Genomic DNA, 21,111 nt, shown 5'->3' with positions numbered 1-21,111 from the left:
AACATCTGACTCTTGATTTTGGCTCAGGGCATGATCTCGAGGTTAGTGAGTTTGAGCCCCGCATCGGGCTCTGTGCTGACAGTGGGGAGCCTGCTTGGGATTCTCTTTCTCCCTCGTCTCTGCCCATCTCCCCTTTGTGCTTGCTCTCTCTCAAAATAAATAAACTTAAAAAAGAGAGAGAGATGGCTTCTAGCTGTGGCATATTTACCACTTATAGGTTCACATGTTAGCCAGCTACAAATTGTAGAACTAAGTGAGAACATAAGGCCTCTAATGAATTTATTATTTGAAATTATTTTATTTTATTAAACATGCACTCAAAGTCCTCATTCAAGAGTTATCTTGTTCCTTAACGAGAACTCTACATTAGCAACTTTGAGTTATATTATTATTACTGTTCTAAATTCCCAGTGCAACATACTTACATCTAGTCTGTACAAGGACCTATGTTGGGGTGGTGGCAGGTCAGAGGGGCCTAGTTTCTACCCTTAGGAGCTTTTCATAGAAATGGAGAGACAAACATATACATAACGGGCTAGAGATCAGGGCAGATTGTGGAACTTCATCTAAGAATTCTGAGCAAAGTGATAGGTGGATGCAGTGGAGACAATTATGTATTCTGGCTTTGGGCTTGGGTAAAACCTTCACAGGGAAGCTGGCAGCTTGGCGGATCCTTAAAGCACTGAGGTGGATGGACTGAGAAGGGGGAGAAAGGCACTGGGCCAAGTTGAGAAAACACACATTCTCTTGGACTGACATCATTCTGATGTGTCAGGGGGCAGGAGGTAAAACCATGTCGAGTGGACATTGCAGGTGCACTGTGGGGTCAGATGTGCACAGTCTGTGATGTCTGCAAGGTACTCGCTTGGAATGCCAGAAGAGGTTGGGGTAGTAAATCTGATATCGCTTGAGCACATCTTGCAAGATAGCATAAATCTCAGCCAAATGTAATTATTTTCCCTGTCTTGATTGTTAATATTTTCCTTCCAAATTCCAAAACAGAAAGATCTAAAGGTGATTAGAATGATAAAAACATTTATTAAAATGTTTTCAAGATTTGGAGGTTAATCCTTTTCTGCTTGATTAATCTCATTTCTTCTCAAAATAAAGTCACTCTGTTACTGAACGCTACAGCAATGGGGACTTTGATGGTGACTTTGGTTCTGCCTTTTCAATCTTCTTTTCACTTTATCATAAAGCAAATTCTAAAATGTGCATTGACTTCATGCTCTCACATTCTGCAATCTTGTTATAAATGTTTCTCTCTGAATTAATTCTGATATAATTGTTCACTGCATAATGCTGAATTTTCATAATATATGAGCTGCAATATCAAAGCACAAAAATGATACTAGTTTAAAAAAGGAAACTAGTTTCAATTCTGAAAATTTTCTTGTGGCTTTGTGTATCACTTAAGCAGTGGTTCTCAGACTTTTGGGTCTCAAAAAACTGTTTATGCTCTTAAAAATTGTTGAAGAGTTCAAAGAATTATTTTATGAAGTTATATTTGTCAATATTTACTGATTTAGAAATTATGTTAGAAAAAGTTGTAACATATTTATTCGTTTTATTTTTTTTAATTTATTTTAAAGTTTATTTATTTAGGGGTGCCTGGGTGGCTCAGTGAGTTAGGCATCTGACTTCAGCTGGGATCATGACGTCACTGTTCGTGAGTTTGAGCCCTTCATCAGTGTCTCTGCTGTCTGCACAGAGCCTGCTTTAGATCCTCTGTCTCCCTCTCTTTCTGCCCCTCCCCCCTTGCTGTCTCTCCCTCTCTCTCTCTCACACAAATAAATAAGCATTAAAAATTTTAAAAAGAATAACGTTTATTTATTTATTTTGAGAGAGAGAGAGTGAGAGAGAGAGTGTGTGCATGCAGAAGCAGGGGAGGGGCAGAGAGAGGGAGAGAGAGGATCACAAGCAGGCCTCACACTGTCAGCATGGAGCCTGACTTGGGCCTCAAATTCACTAACTGTGATATCATGGCCTGAGCCCAAATCAAGAGTTGGTTGCTTAACCAGCTGAGTCACCCAGGCGTTCATTTACTCATTTTAAAACAACCACAATTAACCTATCACATGTTAACACAACTGTATATTTATAAAAAAAAAAATGCCAACTTCGGGGGGCACCTGGGTGGCTCAGTCGGTTAAGCCTTCAACTTCAGCTCAGGTTCTGATCTCACAGTTCATGGGTTCGAGCCCTGTGTTGGGTCTGTGCTGACCGCTCTCAGGTTGGAGCCTGCTTCCGATTCTGTGTCTCTTTCTCTGCCCCACCCCTGCTTATGCTCTGCCTTTCTCGGTCTATCAAAAATGAATAAACGTTAATTTAAAAAAAAAAATTTTTTTTTTCAACGTTTATTTATTTTTGGGACAGAGAGAGACAGAGCATGAACGGGGGAGGGGCAGAGAGAGAGGGAGACACAGAATCGGAAACAGGCTCCAGGCTCTGAGCCATCAGCCCAGAGCCTGACGCGGGGCTCAAACTCACGGACCGCGAGATCGTGACCTGGCTGAAGTCGGACGCTTAACCGACTGCGCCACCCAGGCGCCCCGTTAATTTTTTTTTAAATGATCACTTTCAAAACAAAAAAAAATCAGTGAGAAAAGTGGCATTTAAAATTTTTTTTCATAATTTTTTAAAAGACTGATCTAATAGTTGGATTTTCATGTATATCTTTAATCAATCTGTTGCAATGTACATGTCATGTAGCTTCTACAAAATATCTCTGAACACTCCTGGGAGGCTGAGAGTGAAAACACTCAGTAGCATCTCAGTATTGCTATGAAAATCATTTTGATCTCACAAATCCACTGAAAAGTGTTTAGAGTCCCCACATCACACTTTGAGAACCACCAATCTAGAACAATATTTAGTTAGTTCTAATTACGTATGGAGACAAATAAAACCCATAATTACTTACGTATAAGTATATACATCCGGTAGAAATAATAACACACCTTTGTTTTAGCCTTACCTATATTTATGCAGTTTGTTTTTCTATATTTTAAACTGTTAGTTCTGCTGTCTGACAATTTTTTCTTAAAAGATGTATAGGTTGATATAAACTTTTGGCAAAAATATGGTCTTATGTCAGTCTACATGAAAAATAACCACAAATTTTGACTTAATGCAATTTTAAACTTTATTTTAGAATGCCTTTTTTTTTTAAAAGTAAACTTTTTGTTTTGAAGAATTATAGATTTACAAGAAGTTGTAAAAATATGTACAGAGAAGTCCTGGGTATACTTTAGCCAGTTTCTCCCAAAGATAATACTGTGCCTAACTCTAGTACAATGTGCAAACCAGGAAATAGATGTTGGTGCAACCCACAGAGCTTATTTAGATTTCACTGGTAGTATGTGTGTGTGTGTGTGTGTGTGTGTGTGTGTGTGTGTGTGTGTATGTGTGTGTGTGGTTCCATGTAATTTAATCCCATTATATATTAGTGTGACAACTATCACAATAAAGCTTCAGAACTGTTTCATCACCACACAGCTCACTCGTGCTACCTCTTTATAGCCATACTTCTCCTCCATCAACTCCCTTCCCAATACTAACTCCTTAAAACTGCTAATTTATTCTGCATTTCTCTAATTTTACTATTTCAAGAGTGTTACATAAACAGAATCATGCAGTATGCAACCTTCACTCAACACAATATCTGAGATCCATCCACGTTACATGTGTATCTATATCAATAATGTGTCCTTTTTAGTTGCTACATAGCCTTTCTTGGTGTGGATGTATCACCATTTATCTGTTGAAGGCATTTGGATTGTTTCCAGTTTTTGGCTATTATAAATAAAGCTGCTCTGAACCTTCATATACAGGTTTTATACGAACACAATTTTCCTTTCTTTGAGGTAAATGTCTAAGTACAAATACTGGATTATATGGTAAGTTTTATAAGAAATTTATAAATGATTTTCCATTTTGTATTCCCATGAGTAATGTTTGAATTATCCTGTGTCTCTGCATCCACGCCAGCATTTGGTATTATCGTTGTTTTTTATTTTAGCTATTCTGGTATGTATATAATATTTCACTGTAGTTTTATTTCTCACTGTAGTTTAATATTTCACTGTAATTTGCTTGTTACTGATGGCTGATGATATTGAATACTTTCCATGTCCTTACTTGCCATCCATATATCCTTTCTGCTGCAACACCCATTTTCTAATTGGATTTTTTTCTGTTGACTTTTCAGAGTTTGTTATATATTCTAGATACTAGCCCTTTGTTGATATGTGGCTTGTGAATATTTTTTTCAAGCCTGTATCTTGTGTTTCTATCTTCTTTTTTTTTAAGTTTATTTATTTATTTATTTTGAGAGAGGGCGAGAATGAGCAAGGGGGATAGGGGCAGAGAGAGAAAAAGAGAGAGAATCCCAAGAAGGCTCCTCACTGCCCAATGTGGGGCTCAGTCCCAAGAACCACGAGATCATGACCTGAGCTGAAATCAAGAGTGTATAATGATGCATAACTGATTGAGCCACTCAGGTGCCCCTGTATTTTTATCTTCTTAACAAAGGATTAACCTATAATTTGGATGAGGTCCAATTTATCAATTTTTCTTTTATGGGTCATGTTTTCATTGTTAACTCTTAAAACTCTTAACCTAGCCCTTGGTCCCCCCAATTTTTTTTTCTATTTTTTTTCCAAAAAATGTTTATGGTTTCACATTTTACATTTGTCTTTGACTCATTTTCAGTAGTTTTCATACAGGGTATGAAGTTTACATTATTCTTTTTTCTTTCTTTCTTTTTTTTTTTTTTTTTTTGTCTATGGATGTCCAATTGTACAGGCAGCCATTGTTGAAAAGGTTGAATGTCTTTGTTAAATTGCTTTGGCATCTTTGCCAAAAGGCAGCTGGCTATATTTGTGTAGGTCTATTTCTGGGTTCTCTATTTTGTTCTATTGGTCTATGTATCTATCTTTCTGCCAATATCACACAGTTTTGATTAGCTATATACTAAGTCTTAACATTGGGAACAGTGATTCCTCCCACTTGCTTTCTAAAATCGTTTTAGCTATTGTAGATCTTTTGCCTTTCAATAATAATAATAATAATCTTGTCTATGTCTATGAAACCTGTACTGGGATTTTGATAGACATTTCATTTAACAAAAAGATCAGTTTGGAAATAATTGACATCTTTATCATGTTGAGTCTTCCAATTCATTAACATGATATGTCTCTCCATTTATTTAGGTCTTTGATTTCTTTCATCAGTATTTTGTAACTTTCAGCATACAAGTCCTGTATATATTTTTGTAGATTCATAGTTAGGTAATTTTCTTTTCTTTGGAGCAATTGCAAATGGTATTGTGTTTTAAATTTGTTTCTACATTATTGTTTTTAGTATGAAGAAATGCAATTCATTTTGTGTATTGATCTTATGTCATGCAATCTTGTTGAACTCATTGCTTAGTTCCAGGAACTTTTCTGTAAGTTCCTTTTTTTTTTAAACATAGATGATCATGTCATCTACATATAAGGATGTATTTCTTCCCTTTCAATTTGTGTGCCTTTAATTTCTTTTTCTTGCCATATCGCACTGGCTAGAACTTTCAGTACTGTATTGAATAACAGAGGTGAAAGTGGACATCCTTGCCACATTGCTGATCTTGGGGGGGAAACATTCAGTTTTCACCATTAAGTATGATATTACCTCCAGGTTTTTTATAAATGCTCTTTATCAAGTTGAGAAAAACATTTGTTTGCTGATACTTTTTATTATGAAAGCGTATTGGATACTGTCAAATGCTTTTCTGTGTCAACTGATAAATCATATGACTTTTTTCTTCTTTATCCCGTTGATATGGTAGATTATATTAAATGATTTTCAAATACTGAACCAGCCTTGCATATGTGAATTATTCCATGTTGGTCATGTATAAATCTTTTTATACATTGCTGGGTTCAATTTGCTATTATTTTGTTTAGGATTTCGCATCTAATTTCATGATGGATACTAGTCTTTCTTTCTTTCTTTCTTTCTTTCTTTCTTTCTTTCTTTCTTTCTTTCTTTCTGAATTTGTCTGATTTTTGTGTCAGGGTAATCCTGGTCTCACAAAATGAGTTGGAACTATTCCTTCCTCCTCTATTTTCTAAAATAGATTGTGTAAAGTTGGTTTTAATTCTCCTTTAAATATTCTGAATTGTCTTTTTATTGGTAATTGATGCTCTGTTCATCTTATTTCTCATGGTTTTTTTTTTTTTTTTAATTTTTTTTTCAACGTTTATTTATTTTTGGGACAGAGAGAGACAGAGCATGAACGGGGGAGGGCAGAGAGAGAGGGAGACACAGAATCGGAAACAGGCTCCAGGCTCTGAGCCATCAGCCCAGAGCCTGACGCGGGGCTCGAACTCACGGACCGCGAGATCGTGACCTGGCTGAAGTCGGACGCTTAACTGACTGCGCCACCCAGGCGCCCCTTATCTCTCATGGTTTGAACATAGGCAATCATAACACTCTCACTTAAAAAATAGGAATAAAAGCTTGCCCATTTTATCTTACATGAAAATTTTCTAGGACATGTGGGGACACAGTCCAATTCCTTGTCTTCCCATTCTCAGGGGCAGTGCTGTCAATGCTGGATATGGTCAGTCACTCAGATGACTTTGGCTAGCCTGATCTTAAGCACTAAAAATGCTCAGGTAAAGCTGTATCTACAGGTATAAATAAGTCAAGAAGTGCAGTTAGGAAAACTTTGATAAATATTCTCTGCTGTCTACTCTTGCCACATTGCTAGGCTAGCATTTTCTGTTGCACACTGATAATGAAACTTAGAGCTCATTTACCACCAGTGAATAAAAAGAAGGGCAGACATTGTCCCTTCCTTCTATTCTTCCACCTGACAATATAGGAATGGGAAGGATGAACTCATCTGCTTGTACAATTTATACATTGTATATAAGCTTATTTATTTTATATGAGCTTATCTATCTATCATCTATTATTTCTCTGTCTGTATTCTTAGATATTATCTAGTTTAAGTTTCATGTCTTACAAATAATGACACTGAGGCTTGACAGAATGATATATTTAAAAAGAGAATTTTTTTTATTAGCATCAAGTCCAATTCTATTTGTTTATATGAGAAATGGAAAGATTAGATGCCTTAGTTTCTTCCTTAGGAACTTTTTTTTCTTCTTTACCTGGCTCCAGAGTGTCTTGGAAGCTGTAAGAAGAGGGGTCAAGACACCGATGACTATTATTAGTAGTAATGCTGAAACTACTAGTTGTTGTAATGACTGGTAAGCCAATTTTAGAGTAACTTTTTTCTTCCTCTTCTGTTTTGCAGGAGAGCCATGGATTACTACAGAAAATATGCAGCTGTCATTCTGGCCATACTCTCTGTGTTTCTGCATATTCTCCATTCTTTTCCTGATGGAGAGTTTACAATGCAGGGTATGTGACCAAACAGATTTTCAGCAATTAGGGAAAACACACATTTCTAGATATATGTCAATAACTCCATTAATTACATTTCTACTTCCTTTTTAAATGTGATAAATCTTTGCTGCTGGATACATACCTAGGCACCTTTAGATTGTAAACGTGAAGTTAAATTAGTTTCAGAAAATCTATAGTGAAGTTTATCTAACATATCCATTTAAATAGCAGCATATACATTGTCTTCTGAAACAGATTCCATATTATTTTTTATCTGAGTTTTACAAGCAGAAAATGCTCCTTATTCAGTTAGCTCAGTGTTTTTTTTTTTTACAGTTCTCTCAGATTTGAGATTTCAACATTACTTTTGTTGATGAATTTTCACATCAGTTAACAAGTGAGAAAAACAAAACCATTTTGTGCAGTACATTTATTTTGCTGTATTGTTTGAAAAATCTCATATAGAAGCTGATATAAGTCCATCTGCTAAGAAACTGTGACCTACTCTTGGTTATGGTTTTTCTTAGACAAGTGGTAATATTTTAATCTCAGTTCTCAAGTGCGGGTACTCCATCCAATATCAGCTCTCTACACTCAACAAGCTTTCTTAATTCTGACATATTTTTCTCTGTCAATATTTGGAGTTTCCATGGGGAAAAACAATAGCAGATTCTAAAGGGGAAAATATTTCGCCTCTGGGCAAAACTCTCCTTTCAGATGAACATGGTGTTTTCATCTGTCATGTTTTGTGCTCCCTATAGGCATGCCATTAGCATTGGGATAGAGAATCCATGGTTGAAGAAAGAGGAACCACTACTCTTTTTTAAATATTTATACGAGAAACTACTACTCTTGAGATCTCCTACACATATCTGCAAAAATTGTTTCCCATGAAAATAACTATAATCAATACAAATAGATTATATGCATGAAGATTAACAGTGTTTATTATTTTCCTTTTATTTACAATAGAAAAAGAATATTTACTGTCTCATAATAAGGAAAAATTCAGTTTATTTTTTTTTAATTTTATTAAAAAAATTTTTTTAAGTAAACTCTATGCCCAGTGTGGAGCTTGGACTTATGATCCCGAGATCAAGAGTCACATGCAGCCAGGCGTTCCTCAGTTTCTTTTTGAATCATCCTTGGATTATTCTACTCTTTGCCTTTTTTTTGGTGATAGGGTGCCCAGAATGCAAGCTAAAGGAAAACAAATACTTCTCCAAGTTGGGTGCCCCAATTTATCAATGCATGGGCTGCTGCTTCTCCAGAGCATACCCCACTCCAGCAAGGTCCAAGAAGACAATGTTGGTCCCAAAGAACATCACCTCAGAAGCCACATGCTGTGTGGCCAAAGCCTTTACCAAGGTGAGAATTAAAGGGCCCCAGCAGCTTTCTAACAGTCCATCCAGAGAAATGTCCTCAGAACACATCCATGGGGTTTAATGTCAGAGGTGTCTAATGACCCATCTTTGCTGGGCATTTGTACAAGGACTTCTCCCCTTTAATCAAAAGAATAACCTTGTGGGGACAGGCTGGATTTATTCAGAATGAAAGGAATAGCTGTGGAGGTGATAATGGGTAGGCTGGAAGAGAGTATAGCATACATAGTGCAAACCCAATGTTTTAGAGTGAAATATTAGCTGAAATGGAGAATGTACAAATGTAGCAAGCATCTATTTAGTACAGATGACTACAGACAATTGTATTTAACATTTTTCAATTTTGTCCATCCATCCATCCATCCACTTTTTCCCCCCTTTCTCTTTAGGCCACGGTAATGGGAAATGCCAAAGTGGAGAATCACACAGAGTGCCACTGCAGTACTTGTTATTATCACAAATCTTAAATATTTTGCAAAGTGCGTGTTGATGACGGCTGATTTCCTGGAATGAAAAATTAATTTTTTCAGCGTTTATGGCCTTGTGAGATAAAGCCCTCTTTTCCTCACTAAACGACTTTGGCATGCTTCAAGGATGCGCTGCGGCTTTGTTGCCTGTCTCTTTATCCTACAGTATAATCAGAAGTGTAGTTCCTCTCATTTGGAGTGTAATACAGCATTTAGTGTGACCATAAAAAGCTGGTTCCTCTGGAAATAAAGCCTTTCAAATCATCATTCTATGTCTGGATTCTAATTTTTTTCTCAAGAGTTTATTTTTAAGAGAGAGAGAGAGAGGCAGAGAGAGAGAGAGCGAAGGAGGAGCAGAGACAGAGGAGAGAAACAGAATCCAAAGCAGCCTCCAGGCTCTGAGCTGTCAGCACAGAGCCCAACGTGGGACTCAAACTCATAAAGCAGCAGGCTCAGGCTCTGAGTTGTCAGCATAGAGCCTAATGCGGGACTTGAACTCATGAACCATGAGATCATGACCTGAGCTAAAGTCTGACACTTAACTGACTGAGCCACCCAAGCATCCCTTAAGAGTTTAAAGTCAGTTACTTCTGATAGGACTAATTGAAGGGAGTGGGTCAATGGGTGAGTGGGGGTCCCATGCACTCAGTGAACTTACCCTGGAAGACCTTGCCCCTACCAAGGCTTCTAGAACAAGCTGTACATCCTTCAGCCAGTGGTCTGGTTATTATTTTTTCTGAAGTTTATTTATTTTGAGAGAGAGGGAGAGAGAGAATCCCAAGAGGGGTTGAATCCATGAACGTGAGACCATGACCTGAGTCTAGATCAGGAGGCAGTTTGCTTAACCTAATGAGCCACCCCGGCACCCTAGCCAGTGGTCTAGTTATAAAGCAATTTGTTTGAGTGAGGAAAGAAAACAAGAACTTCTACTGCTATACGTTATTATATTCCCCTCTGATGAGTTTTTGTAAAAGTACATATACGTGAGTATGACAATAAACGTATAAAATTTATAAATAAATAATTATGCATACATTGAGGATATGTGGTCAGGTACTTTTTACTGGTAGAAGTGTGCAAAATAAAAAAAAATTAGAGAACACTGCTCTAAGTTTTGAGCAAGACAAAAAAAAATCCTTCCCACCCTGAAATTTCTATCCACTTGGCTTATATCTAGCCAGATAGAAGTGCATTTTATTAGTCTCTGGCAACTAGGTTATAATCGAATAGTGGCTAAGGAAAGGGCATTGTTGTCCTCAACTAAAATTGGGCGTTGCTCTGATATTGCAGAGGCATTGGCTCTTATACTCTACATTCAAGCCTAGGTGGGAATGAATAAATGATGAGCGAAATACTCACTGAACACTCACTGCGGGCCAGGTGGGGTGCCAAGCTTTTTACTTTAGTAGAATTTTGTGTAGTTCTATCCAAATGCATAAGAGCAGTGCCACATTTATTGAGAATTTATATTTTAAAAACAGATACTCCTTACTCTGAGGATTATAATTTTATACATTAAATTATGTTAGCTATGGAAGAGATCAAAGCCACTCAAAAAAAATCTACTTCTAAAGGAGGCTGAAATTTAAAAAAAAAATCACACTGGTCACAGATAAGGTTTTCAAAAAATTTTTCAGTTATCACCAATTTGTCAAGATTCCATTTCTAAGTGCAAAGCTAGTTCCTAACAGGTTGGTAAATGCACCAGGTGTCAGGATGAAAAACGAGAATGAGTGCATATACTTTTAAAGAAAAACAGATGAAGACATTACTTCATTTTTTCATTCATTTGTTACACTTTTTTTTTTTTTTTAGTGTCTAGTAAGTGCTGGCATGTTGCTACATCATGGGGATTTAGAGATAACAGGATTCTTTGAAAGATAAGATTGAGAAAATATAATGCAGCTTGATTGAGAGAACAGTGGTGCTGATCATTAGTTCATCAAGACATTTAATAGATATTCATTGAGAATCTACTATGTGTCAGGTCTTGAGAGCTCAAGGGAGGATTCAGCAGGAGAGGAAAGCCTTGATCAGAGTGTCCTTGTCCATCTGGGATCATCTAATTGACAGAGGGGAAGGAGACATCCTCAAGGTCATTCAAATAAGTCAGATCAACCCTGGAGAGCACTAGGATGAAATGTCTTGGCCATACTGATGTCTTATCTGAGCATGTGCCAGGTATGGTGCTGGTCTTGGGAAGGTCAAGATGAATAAGACACAGACCTTGCTCTGAAGCAATCCATAGTCCAGTGGGGAAGAGAGGCATAAATGAAGAATTATAATCTAATGAGATACATGCTATGGGAGAGGTGTGGACTTTGGTAGCACAGAAAGAGGGATGGTTAACTCAGCCTGGTAGGGTTTGTCATGGAGAGCTTCCCAGGGCAGGTGATACTTGAGTTGGGTCTAGAAGCTAAGTAGCAAGATGGGAGAGGGGCTCAGCTTAGTTTGAGGAAAAGAGCATAAGAAAACATCCTGAGATGATAACCAGTATGATGATCACAGAATTGCAAGAAGTTCAGTGTGACTGTATTGCTAGGAGATGGATGGAGGGCTGGAGCTGCAGAGACAAATAGATACCTGTCAAGAAGTTCCTTGTATAATATGCAGAGAAACGTGCATTCCAGTGGGGATCCTAGCTTCTCAAACTGGAGGGCCTGAAGTTTCCTGAAGCCACACAATAAACATGCATCTTTCTTCTTCTTCTTCTTCTTCTTCTTCTTCTTCTTCTTCTCCTATGTTTATGTACTTTGAGAGAAAGAACACATGTGGGAGCAGGGAAGGGACAGAGAGAGGGAGAGAGAGAGAGAGAGAGAGAGAGAGAGAGAATCCCAAGCATGCTCCACGCTGTAAGCACAGAACCCAATGAGGGGCTCTATCTCACGAACTGGGAGACCATGATCTGAGCTGAAATCAAGAGTTTGATGCCTAACTGACTGAACCACCCAGGAGCCCCAAACATGCACTTTTCTACAGGATCAATTTTGCTTGAAGATTTGGGAAGATGTTATTTTAATTTTTTAAAAAAAAAATTTTTTTTTCAACGTTTTTTATTTATTTTTGGGACAGAGAGAGACAGAGCATGAACGGGGGAGGGGCAGAGAGAGAGGGAGACACAGAATCGGAAACAGGCTCCAGGCTCTGAGCCATCAGCCCAGAGCCTGACGCGGGGCTCGAACTCACGGACCGCGAGATCGTGACCTGGCTGAAGTCGGACGCTTAACCGACTGCGCCACCCAGGCGCCCCAGATGTTATTTTAATTTTAAAACAAAAACTGATACACTTTAAATAGAATGCAAAATTGCAAAAATGGGATTAAAAAAGCAAGGTGGAGCATCCCAGATCTTGCCTCTCTGAAGACTGTTGGAAGCTCCTTGCTTTAGGAATACTTTCTTTTCTTGCTTTAGGAATACTTAAGTGGAGAAGCTACTATTAAAGAAATAATTTGGTCAGCTTTACACTTTAGAAAAATCATTCTGGCAGCAAGTAAAGGGTGATTTGAAAAAGAGAGACTGGGCACAGGATCACAAGTTGGGGTCCTTTCAGTTGTCTTGGCAAGAGATGTCTTGGTCTACTGGCAGTGAGGGTGAGGATAAGAGAAAGGGACAGATTTGGGAGGAATTGGGAGGAAATGAAGAAGTAATTGTGGGTGTGGCTCCTGTTTTTTGTTTGTTTGTTTTGTTGTGTTTTGTTTTTTGGTGGCTGGTGGATGATCATGTCAATAACTGGGAAATGGAAACAGTTTGCGTGGAAGCAGAGTGGGAAGATGACGTTCACTCTGGAGCCTTCTCAGTTGAAGTGTCTAAGGAGTACCAGGTGAACATGTTTGATAAGCATCATGTACAGTGATATGAGGCTAAGGAAAGAATTCCAGCCTGGAGGTACAGGCTTGAGGGTTATCAGTTGTCGGTGGTGCCAAAAGCACAGGGGGTACCTAGGATTGTTCAGGAGGGTGTGAGAGGTGTGGGGAAGAGATGTTGAACCACCGAGGATAGACATGGGCCAGCCTGGCTGAGAAAATGATCGTTGTCTTGTGGGACAGTCAATTTGAAAGCCCTGATATGAGCGCTGTAGAGAAAAGATTATACCCTCAAGTATATAAGTAGCAAGGAGAAAGAGAGACAAGTGCAGAGGCTGGACATCTAAACATTTTTTTAAAATATTTTATTTATTTTTGAGAAAGAGAGAGAGACAGGGTGAGCAGGTGAGTGGCAGAGAGAGAGAGAGATACAGAATCTGAAGCAGGCTCCATTCTCTGAGCTGTCAGCACAGAGCCCAATATGGGGCCTGAACCTGCAAAATGTGATATCATGAGCTGAGCCAAAGTCGGATGCTCAACCAACTGGGTCACCCAGGCGCCCCAAGGCTGGGCATTTTTTTAAAGTCTATCTGAAAAATTCCTGAAAGAAAGAGGTAGAATGAGGTGTTCGAGGTGTTATTCTATCAAAAAATTCTCAATCATTTATCTCAGCCAGAATGCTGCCTGAAATTCTCCCATTTAAAATTCTCTCTTTTGGACTAAAACACAGTATCCCAGGCACCTTCCTTTGAAATGATAACGCCTCTAAAAAACCAAACACACACACACACCCCAAACAAAAAACAAACCCGAAAAGCAAGCAAGCAAACAAACAAACAAAATGATAACGCATCGGACTGAGGTAACACCACAAGATAAGTCAAACGGACCACTAGGTCTGTCTGCATGGGTCTGGGACCCTGGTCACCAGGGAGAGAGGGGTGTCAGGCAGAGTGATAAAAGGATAAAGCAGCAAGACTTCTGTTACTTTGTAGTTGTGTCCAGAATTGACCATGAGCAGAAACCCCTAAGTGATTACAGCGATGTCACTGATGCTTAGGGCTCAAGGAAGAGGTCAAGGGAACAGGGATGGCTCCTGTGCATCAGTCTGTCCCCTGAGAGTGGGAGGAAAGGGCAGGCAAAGATGAAAGGAAAAGAGCCAGGGGGAAGAGAAGAGGAAAAAAAAGAATGAGGGGATAGAAAAAGACGGGGCAGGAAAAATGTGTAAGAAGGAAGGCGGAGAGGCAAGAAAAGGTGCTGGAGGAGTCTGCGGCCTCAGAGGTGGCTGTCCTGGACTAGGGCAGGAGGAGAAAGCCATGGCTCTGCATACCTCCGCCTCTTCCCCCACCACTGCCGGAATCTAAGTAATCACCCAAAGTCAAGACCTCTGGCCTATATGGAGCCTTTGTGCAAATGGACAAAGACACCCTCTCTGGGCAGGCAGAGCACCTTGAGTAAATGGCTTCATAACTAAAGGGCACAGAAAAGTGAGTATTAGTCAGTTCTTAATCCCTGGCTGGGCATCTTTCTGTAGTATACACACTGTGCAATCTTACATGGCAGCCCTGATCACAATCTCTTTATCCTAATATGACCATGGGAGATCATGTCTTAAATTGCTGAGAATCTTTGTTGACATCTGAGATTCCAACTGTTGATTCCTAATTATCTACATACTGCTGGGAGGCTTCTGGAGAAAATATTGCCCCAAATAGTTTGGTTTCACTTTTACTAGCTATAGGGAAACTAGTAGAGTTGCTCATAATCTGGTCCAATAGGAAGGTAAAACCAAAGAATCCACGTGTAAATGACCATGGAGCTGATATGACGAAGGTGGTTAGGACCACAAACCTCAAGAGGTCCAGAGAGGTCCCCTTACTTGATAAAAAGTTAATCGACATCAAACCACCTGACAATAGTACAGCACTTTTACTTTCTCAGAGATTTCTGTGTCTAATATCGGTGAGTCTGACTCAGCCTCTTGTGGACTGCAGGTCAAGGCTGGTGGCACTGTCTCTATCTGACAGTTGGATAAATGGAGGCACAAGGAACTTTAGTTGTACAGGACTGAGAATGTATGGAACCAACGGGGTTCCCCATGTCCAGTTTTGTGCTGCTTCTTTCGAATTCCAATTTCTTCTCAAGGTATGAAGTTTTTGCTTTAACTACAAAGAACCTATTTCTCCCTGGGTACTGAATAGAACTCTCTTGCAGATTGCCCAAGGTGAAAAGCCATCGTATTAAAAGAAATGAAGTCTGAACTATGAATCGTCCATTGATGTTTTGTCTGGAAGCTTGAACTTCAGTTTTACCTTTATTACACTTTTTGGTTCATTCAATATATCCTCCAGACACTTTCTTTTTGAACTGGATTAGGAGAAACACAAAGAGATTTTCTCTTCTGAAACCCAAGTAGGATTTCCATATTCTCCTATTCAAAACTGTGTAGCATATGGAATTGTAAATATTAAATGCTGTTTTCGTAAAGAACTGAAGCCAAATCTGAGTCTGCTTGAAGCAAAGAGAGAAGTTAATTATTGCATCAAACTTCAAAATGGGAGACATAAAAAGGAAATGATGGTTGGATGTTTTTTTAATGAATTTCCCTTCTGAACCCTAGAGAAGCTCACGCTCTGATAAGTACTTTCCTATTGAACCTGACTTCCAGAGCTCACTCATCTGAAGGATTTGCAAGCTTTGGGAAGAGAATGAGGAAAATGGGGGTCAGGGAGGACTCTTTGAAGAAGCAACCAGAAAGTTTGGCACACAACTGAAAATTGGTAAGAATGTTTCCAATGAAGATGTTCTGCTGTCTTAAGGCCATTTCCATTCATGAAATTGTCGCAGAAGAGTAGGATAGTAAAGGGGAAAGCACAAAAAGCTGTATTAATTTTCTCTAAATGCTCTTGATCAGAAAGTGTGTTTGACTTCTAGTCACTTATTCATCTGTAAATTGTCTGTAACAGTAATTGATTCTCAACTGAGTTGACAGTAGGATTTCAGCATGTACAGATTTCCTGACACACACCTTTTTCTCAGTTGCAACTCATGTTCAGAGTAATTAGAAAAAGGCAGCATTAGGGCTAGGCCGAGGAAACAGGAGAACGGGGAGGCAAAGCAGAAGTGGTGGTTTGCCCAGGATAGTTTCAGAGGGATGAACGAAGAGGAAGAAAGGAAACCAGGGCTTGACCTACAAATGCACTGCAGCTTTGTGAGCATGGAGGAAGTGGGGTGTGTGTGTGTGTGTGTGTGTGTGTGGAAGAGGTTGCTGGCAGAAGCTTAGGTTGAAGTTATGGTGGGAGGAATTAAAGCCTTAACTTTGGGTAATAGGGATAGAACTTATTAACTATTTAAATTAAAGTATGGTTAGTCTAGTGACTGTGTCTCTAGTATCACTCTGTAATATGGAAGACGGTCGTAACATCAGGGATGTGTTCACCATTTGCTGAGACAGAGAGACCTCTGAAGGTGCGCCCTAGTGGTGACTGAAGCTGAAGACACAAGTGCTCACCACAGCGTTATGAAGCTGAGCCTGACCAAGAGAGGCGCTCCCCTACGTGGTGGATTCCTCCAGTCCATCAATCAGAAGCAGAGGTGCCGCTGGCCCTAGTGGACAAGAGGCACATTGAGCTTTTGGAAGAGTTGGTGGGTGAGGCTGGGGAGGGAGCCTGTGTGTTTTCCAGGGAGGCCTGGCAGGATGGGTCCAGCTGACTGGGTGCATTTGTCTTTATGTTGATGGGATCCTTCTGTTCATTTACTTCTTCATGTGCCCTTTTAGACACATTCAACTAGCTGCAGGGGGACAGCTTCAATGCATGGGCACTCAGCAAATTGTAGCTTCAACATTCTTCAGAAATATTTGATGAGCTAAAGTTAAAGCTCAAAATCTATTCACATTATTACATGAATTTCAATGTGACAATTGTCAATGAAAGAAAAGGAAAAGCCATTGGGTCCTTTACATTTAGTTTAAATTATTATAAAGTTTTGCATGTTTGTGAAATAATGGCTTAAAATTTTTTGAAATTCCTTACATGAACAAAGTTTTTATCTGGTGAGGACTATCAAGAATTTGAAGAGATTTTCATTAAAAAGTCTTGATGATGAATTTCACATTTCCTCTTTTAGTTTTAATTTAATTTAGTTAATTTATTTTTTACAAGTAGTCTGCATGGAACCTAATATGGGCTTGAACTCACAACCCTGAGATCAAGACCTGAGCTGACAGAGATCAAGAGTCAGATGCTTAACCAACTAAACCACACAGATGCCCTCCACCTTTTTTTTTAAGGATTTTTTTTAATGTTTATTTATTTTTGACACAGAGAGAGAGACAGAGCATGTGTGGGGGAGGGGCAGAGAGAGAGGGAGACACAGAATCTGAAGCAGACTCCAGGCTCTGAGCTGTCAGCACAGAGCCCGAAGCAGGGCTCGAACTCACAGACCGTGAAATCATGACCTGAGCTGAAGTCAGACGCTCAACCAACTGAGCCACCCAGGTGCTCCCCCCCCCCACCTTTTTAAAAATGAAGCCCTATATGGGCATCTCCAAAACGCCCTAGTTCGTCCTACTTTTTTTTCTGTGTGTCTTGCTTGACATGAAAGGTTAGGAAGCAGTAGGATAAAAGACAAGATTAAAAAAAAAAAAAAGACAAAGAAAGACTGGTTGTCATCTACAACAAAACATACACAAATGCATCTACTGAACATTCAGGAGAGATCCTGAAAAATGTTTAGCAAGATAAGGATGGGAAATAGAATAATTATATAGTAATCTATTTAATTAGATAATTTAAATTAGATAATTTAAGATGTGTGAAATGCCATTAACATTATCTTCATTTGTTTTGCTGTCTTTATTGTTTTACACTAGTGAACATAAAAATATTCGTTAAGTGCCTTCATACGTTCATTCTGCCAAGTCCATTTTCTCTCTGTGGCTGGAAAAAGGGCCACTAAATATCTTTTCATCTTTATGGGCTCATTTACTCATTTGAGAGCTGAATTTGGGTAAGATGGTGAGAATGACTTGTTAACAAGGATTCAGAGAGTTCTTCTTTTACAGTTTTAAAATGTATTTTGAGAGAGAGAGAGCAAGTAAGCACAAGTAGGGGAGGGGCAGAGAGAGGGAGAGAAAATCCCAAGCAGGCTCCGTTCTGTCAGTGCAGAATCTGACAAGGGGCTGGATCTCATGAATTGTGATGTCATGACCTTAGCTGAAATCAAGAGTCAGGCACTTAACCAACTGAACCACCCAGGCGCCCCAGAATTCAGAGAGTTCTGAGCCCAGTTTACTGTACAGATAAATAACAGATAAATTGTGACCAGTGATCGTGGCTTTTTTTTTTCATAACATTAAATTCTTAATTAGTTTATTCAGGAGATATTGTTGAAAACCACTATGCTTTTTAATTCATTTGTTTTTTCCCCACTTTTACTGAGATATATTTGACATAAAACATTGAATTAGTTTAATGTATGCAACATAATGATTTGATACATGTTTACTGTGAAGTGATTGCCTGCTGTAAGTTAACATCCATCACCTCACAGAGTTAAATGTTTTGCATGTGATGAAAACTTTTAAAGTATACTCTCTTAGCAACTTTCAAATACACAGTACAGTATTGTTATTATTGTTAACTTCGTTGCCCTGCTGTACATTACATCCCCAGGATTTATTTAACTCCTGAACTTTGAAGGGAATAGTTTCTCTCCACCTATCCACTGTTTGCTAGGGGGGGAGAGGTTATAGCTGGACCCCTTTGCTGCCCTAATTGGTCATTCCTACTCCCTCAGGACATGAAGGGAAGAGAAGGAAAAGGAAGTAAAGGAGTGGTAGATAAAGACCGAAGTTGGGCAGGTTTATGGGCTCTCTCATTGGGCACGTCACAAACTTCCTTCTCAAAGAATTCTACCCCATGTCTTGGAAGAAATTCTGTTATCAATTCCACAATTTCTCTAAGGGCATCTCCAGTTGGAATAACTTTTGAAGTTTTTAGGCTGTTTTATTCCAGATATCAGAAACTCAGTAAATTTTTGATCACAAATTTAGAATAAAAACAATGTACTTTCACCTTTTGGCATGACCAGTTTCATCATAAAAATGGGAAGCAGCAATTTGTGGTGAAAGTTGGGGGTGGAGGAGAACTTCCTGAAGGCTGATGCTTACCCCACACCAGGAATATTAAAATCTCTGAAGCTCTCCTGGCTCCCCAGACAGGTCCACTTGTGTCCCAGATGGTCCCTTTGCCTTTCAGAATTGCCGTAGGAGGGCTGATGAGCCTGGGAATTCAAGAGAGTTGTAGATTAAAGTTATGTTTTAAAAGGACAATAAATCTAAGGCCAAAGGCAGGTTAGAAGGGGGTTTAACAACAAACAACTGTGTTCTCATTTCCAGAATTTCCTATATTAGTGTGTTTCTCTACCTTTACTTCCCTGCCCATCACAACTGACATGAAGGATTGTATACATACATTAGTAACAGGTGCTCACTGCAGCTTTGAAGGAGATGCTGTGGTTGGGGCCCCACAGGTGATTCTGACCCTCCCTCTGGGAGAATGTGCCTCCTCTCATCCACCTGTAAGATGGAAGCAGATAATTTAAAATCATACTGGCTGCTTTATAACAGCCTTCAACATTATCCAAGGCTCCCAGTCAATCTTTCCTAAGGTTTGGGAAGGAAATGAGTGGAGAGTTTTATCAGAGTAGAACATTATAGTGCAATCTTTCTACAAGGCTGATTTTATGTTTTTAGAGAGAGAGAGAGCCTGTAGGGGGGAGGGAGAGAGAGAGGTAGAGAGAGAGAGAGAGAGAGAGAGAGAGAGAGAATCTTAAGCAGTCTCCATGCCCAGCACAGAACCCAAAGTGGGACTCGATCTCATAGCCTTGAGATCACGACCTGAACTGAAATCAGCAGTTGGATGCTTAACCAACTGAGCCATCCACATGCCCGAAAGCTGATTTTATTTTAAAAGCTGAAATCAAATCTTTAGATTAGAAACTCCACTTGATAGAGTCATGTTGAAAAGCACAGGAACCAACCTAAAAGAACTGCCAATGACCAAAGCTGGGAGAATTTGAGTAACAAAATAAATAACAATAATAATTGATTAAACCCATTGTACAAATATCTATGAATCCATGCTAATACAAATGCTTAACTGTGTATGTAAATGAGGACAAGATACAGCTTCTCCTTATGGCCGAATCCCAATTAATAGATGGGGAAAGAATGATAAAAATAGAAAGTCACCACCACAGTAATAATCATAGGTAGGTCCACTGTTGGATGCTAAAATTAGTGGGCAGAACTTTGAGGAAATACAGGATATTTACTTTATCAAAAAGTATTTACTCAAAGACACTTACTCGTTACAAAGGGAAAAGTCATAACTTTACACCAGTAATCAGGTGTTATCAACATCAAAGCCCCCAAAATGACGTGCTGAGAAGGGCCAAAAATTCATAACCTTGAATTTTGCTTTCATACGAAAGCATCAGACAAACCCAAATTGAGGGACAACCTACAAAATAATGGACCCAGTTCTTTTTAAAAATGTCAAGGTCATGAAAGTCATGGAGAGATGAGAAACCATGACAGATGGGAGAAGACTGAGGAGATACAACAACCAATTGCAAAGTGGGGTTCTCGGCTTAGACCGCAGAACACAAAAAGAACATTAGTGAAAAATTGGTGAAATCCAAATAAAGTCAGTACTTCAGTTAATAGTATTGTGCAAATGTTAATTTCTTGGTTTTGATAATTGTACTATGGTTATGCAAGATGTACATTAGCGGGAGGCGAGTGAGGGGTATATGGGAACTCTGTTCTACTTTCCTACTTTTCTGCCAATCTAAAATTATTTCAGTAAAAAGTTCACAGAAATCCTTCTTAGGATCATAGTCCTGTATCCCCTCCTCTACTGTATTGAGTCTCTTTATGGTCATTACTGATTTGTTTATGTGCCAAAGTCTAATGTTTTTTTTGTCTCTTTGCAACATCTGACCCTCTGGGCCTCTTACTCCTTACATCTCTTTTTCCTTTCAGGGACCCCT

General features: G+C 39.0%; 1 protein-coding gene across 1 annotated transcript; it reads left to right on the top strand.

Moving 5' to 3' along the window:
• The first annotated feature begins 7,288 nt into the window (after positions 1-7,288).
• On the top strand, positions 7,289-9,511 carry CGA (glycoprotein hormones, alpha polypeptide). The gene is made up of 3 exons (XM_025925508.2): positions 7,289-7,416; positions 8,585-8,769; positions 9,173-9,511. Exons 1-3 carry the CDS (start codon positions 7,317-7,319, stop codon positions 9,248-9,250), a joined length of 363 nt encoding a protein of 120 aa, XP_025781293.1. The 5' UTR covers positions 7,289-7,316; the 3' UTR covers positions 9,251-9,511.
• The last annotated feature ends 11,600 nt before the right edge of the window (positions 9,512-21,111 follow it).

The sequence above is a fragment of the Puma concolor genome, chromosome B2 (genome assembly GCF_028749965.1).
Source record: "Puma concolor isolate L17-30 chromosome B2, mPumCon1.1.hap2, whole genome shotgun sequence".
In the NCBI taxonomy this organism is placed as follows: domain Eukaryota; kingdom Metazoa; phylum Chordata; class Mammalia; order Carnivora; family Felidae; genus Puma; species Puma concolor.
Note: the sequence above shows the minus strand (reverse complement) of the source record. Positions and strands in the feature narration are given on the sequence as shown.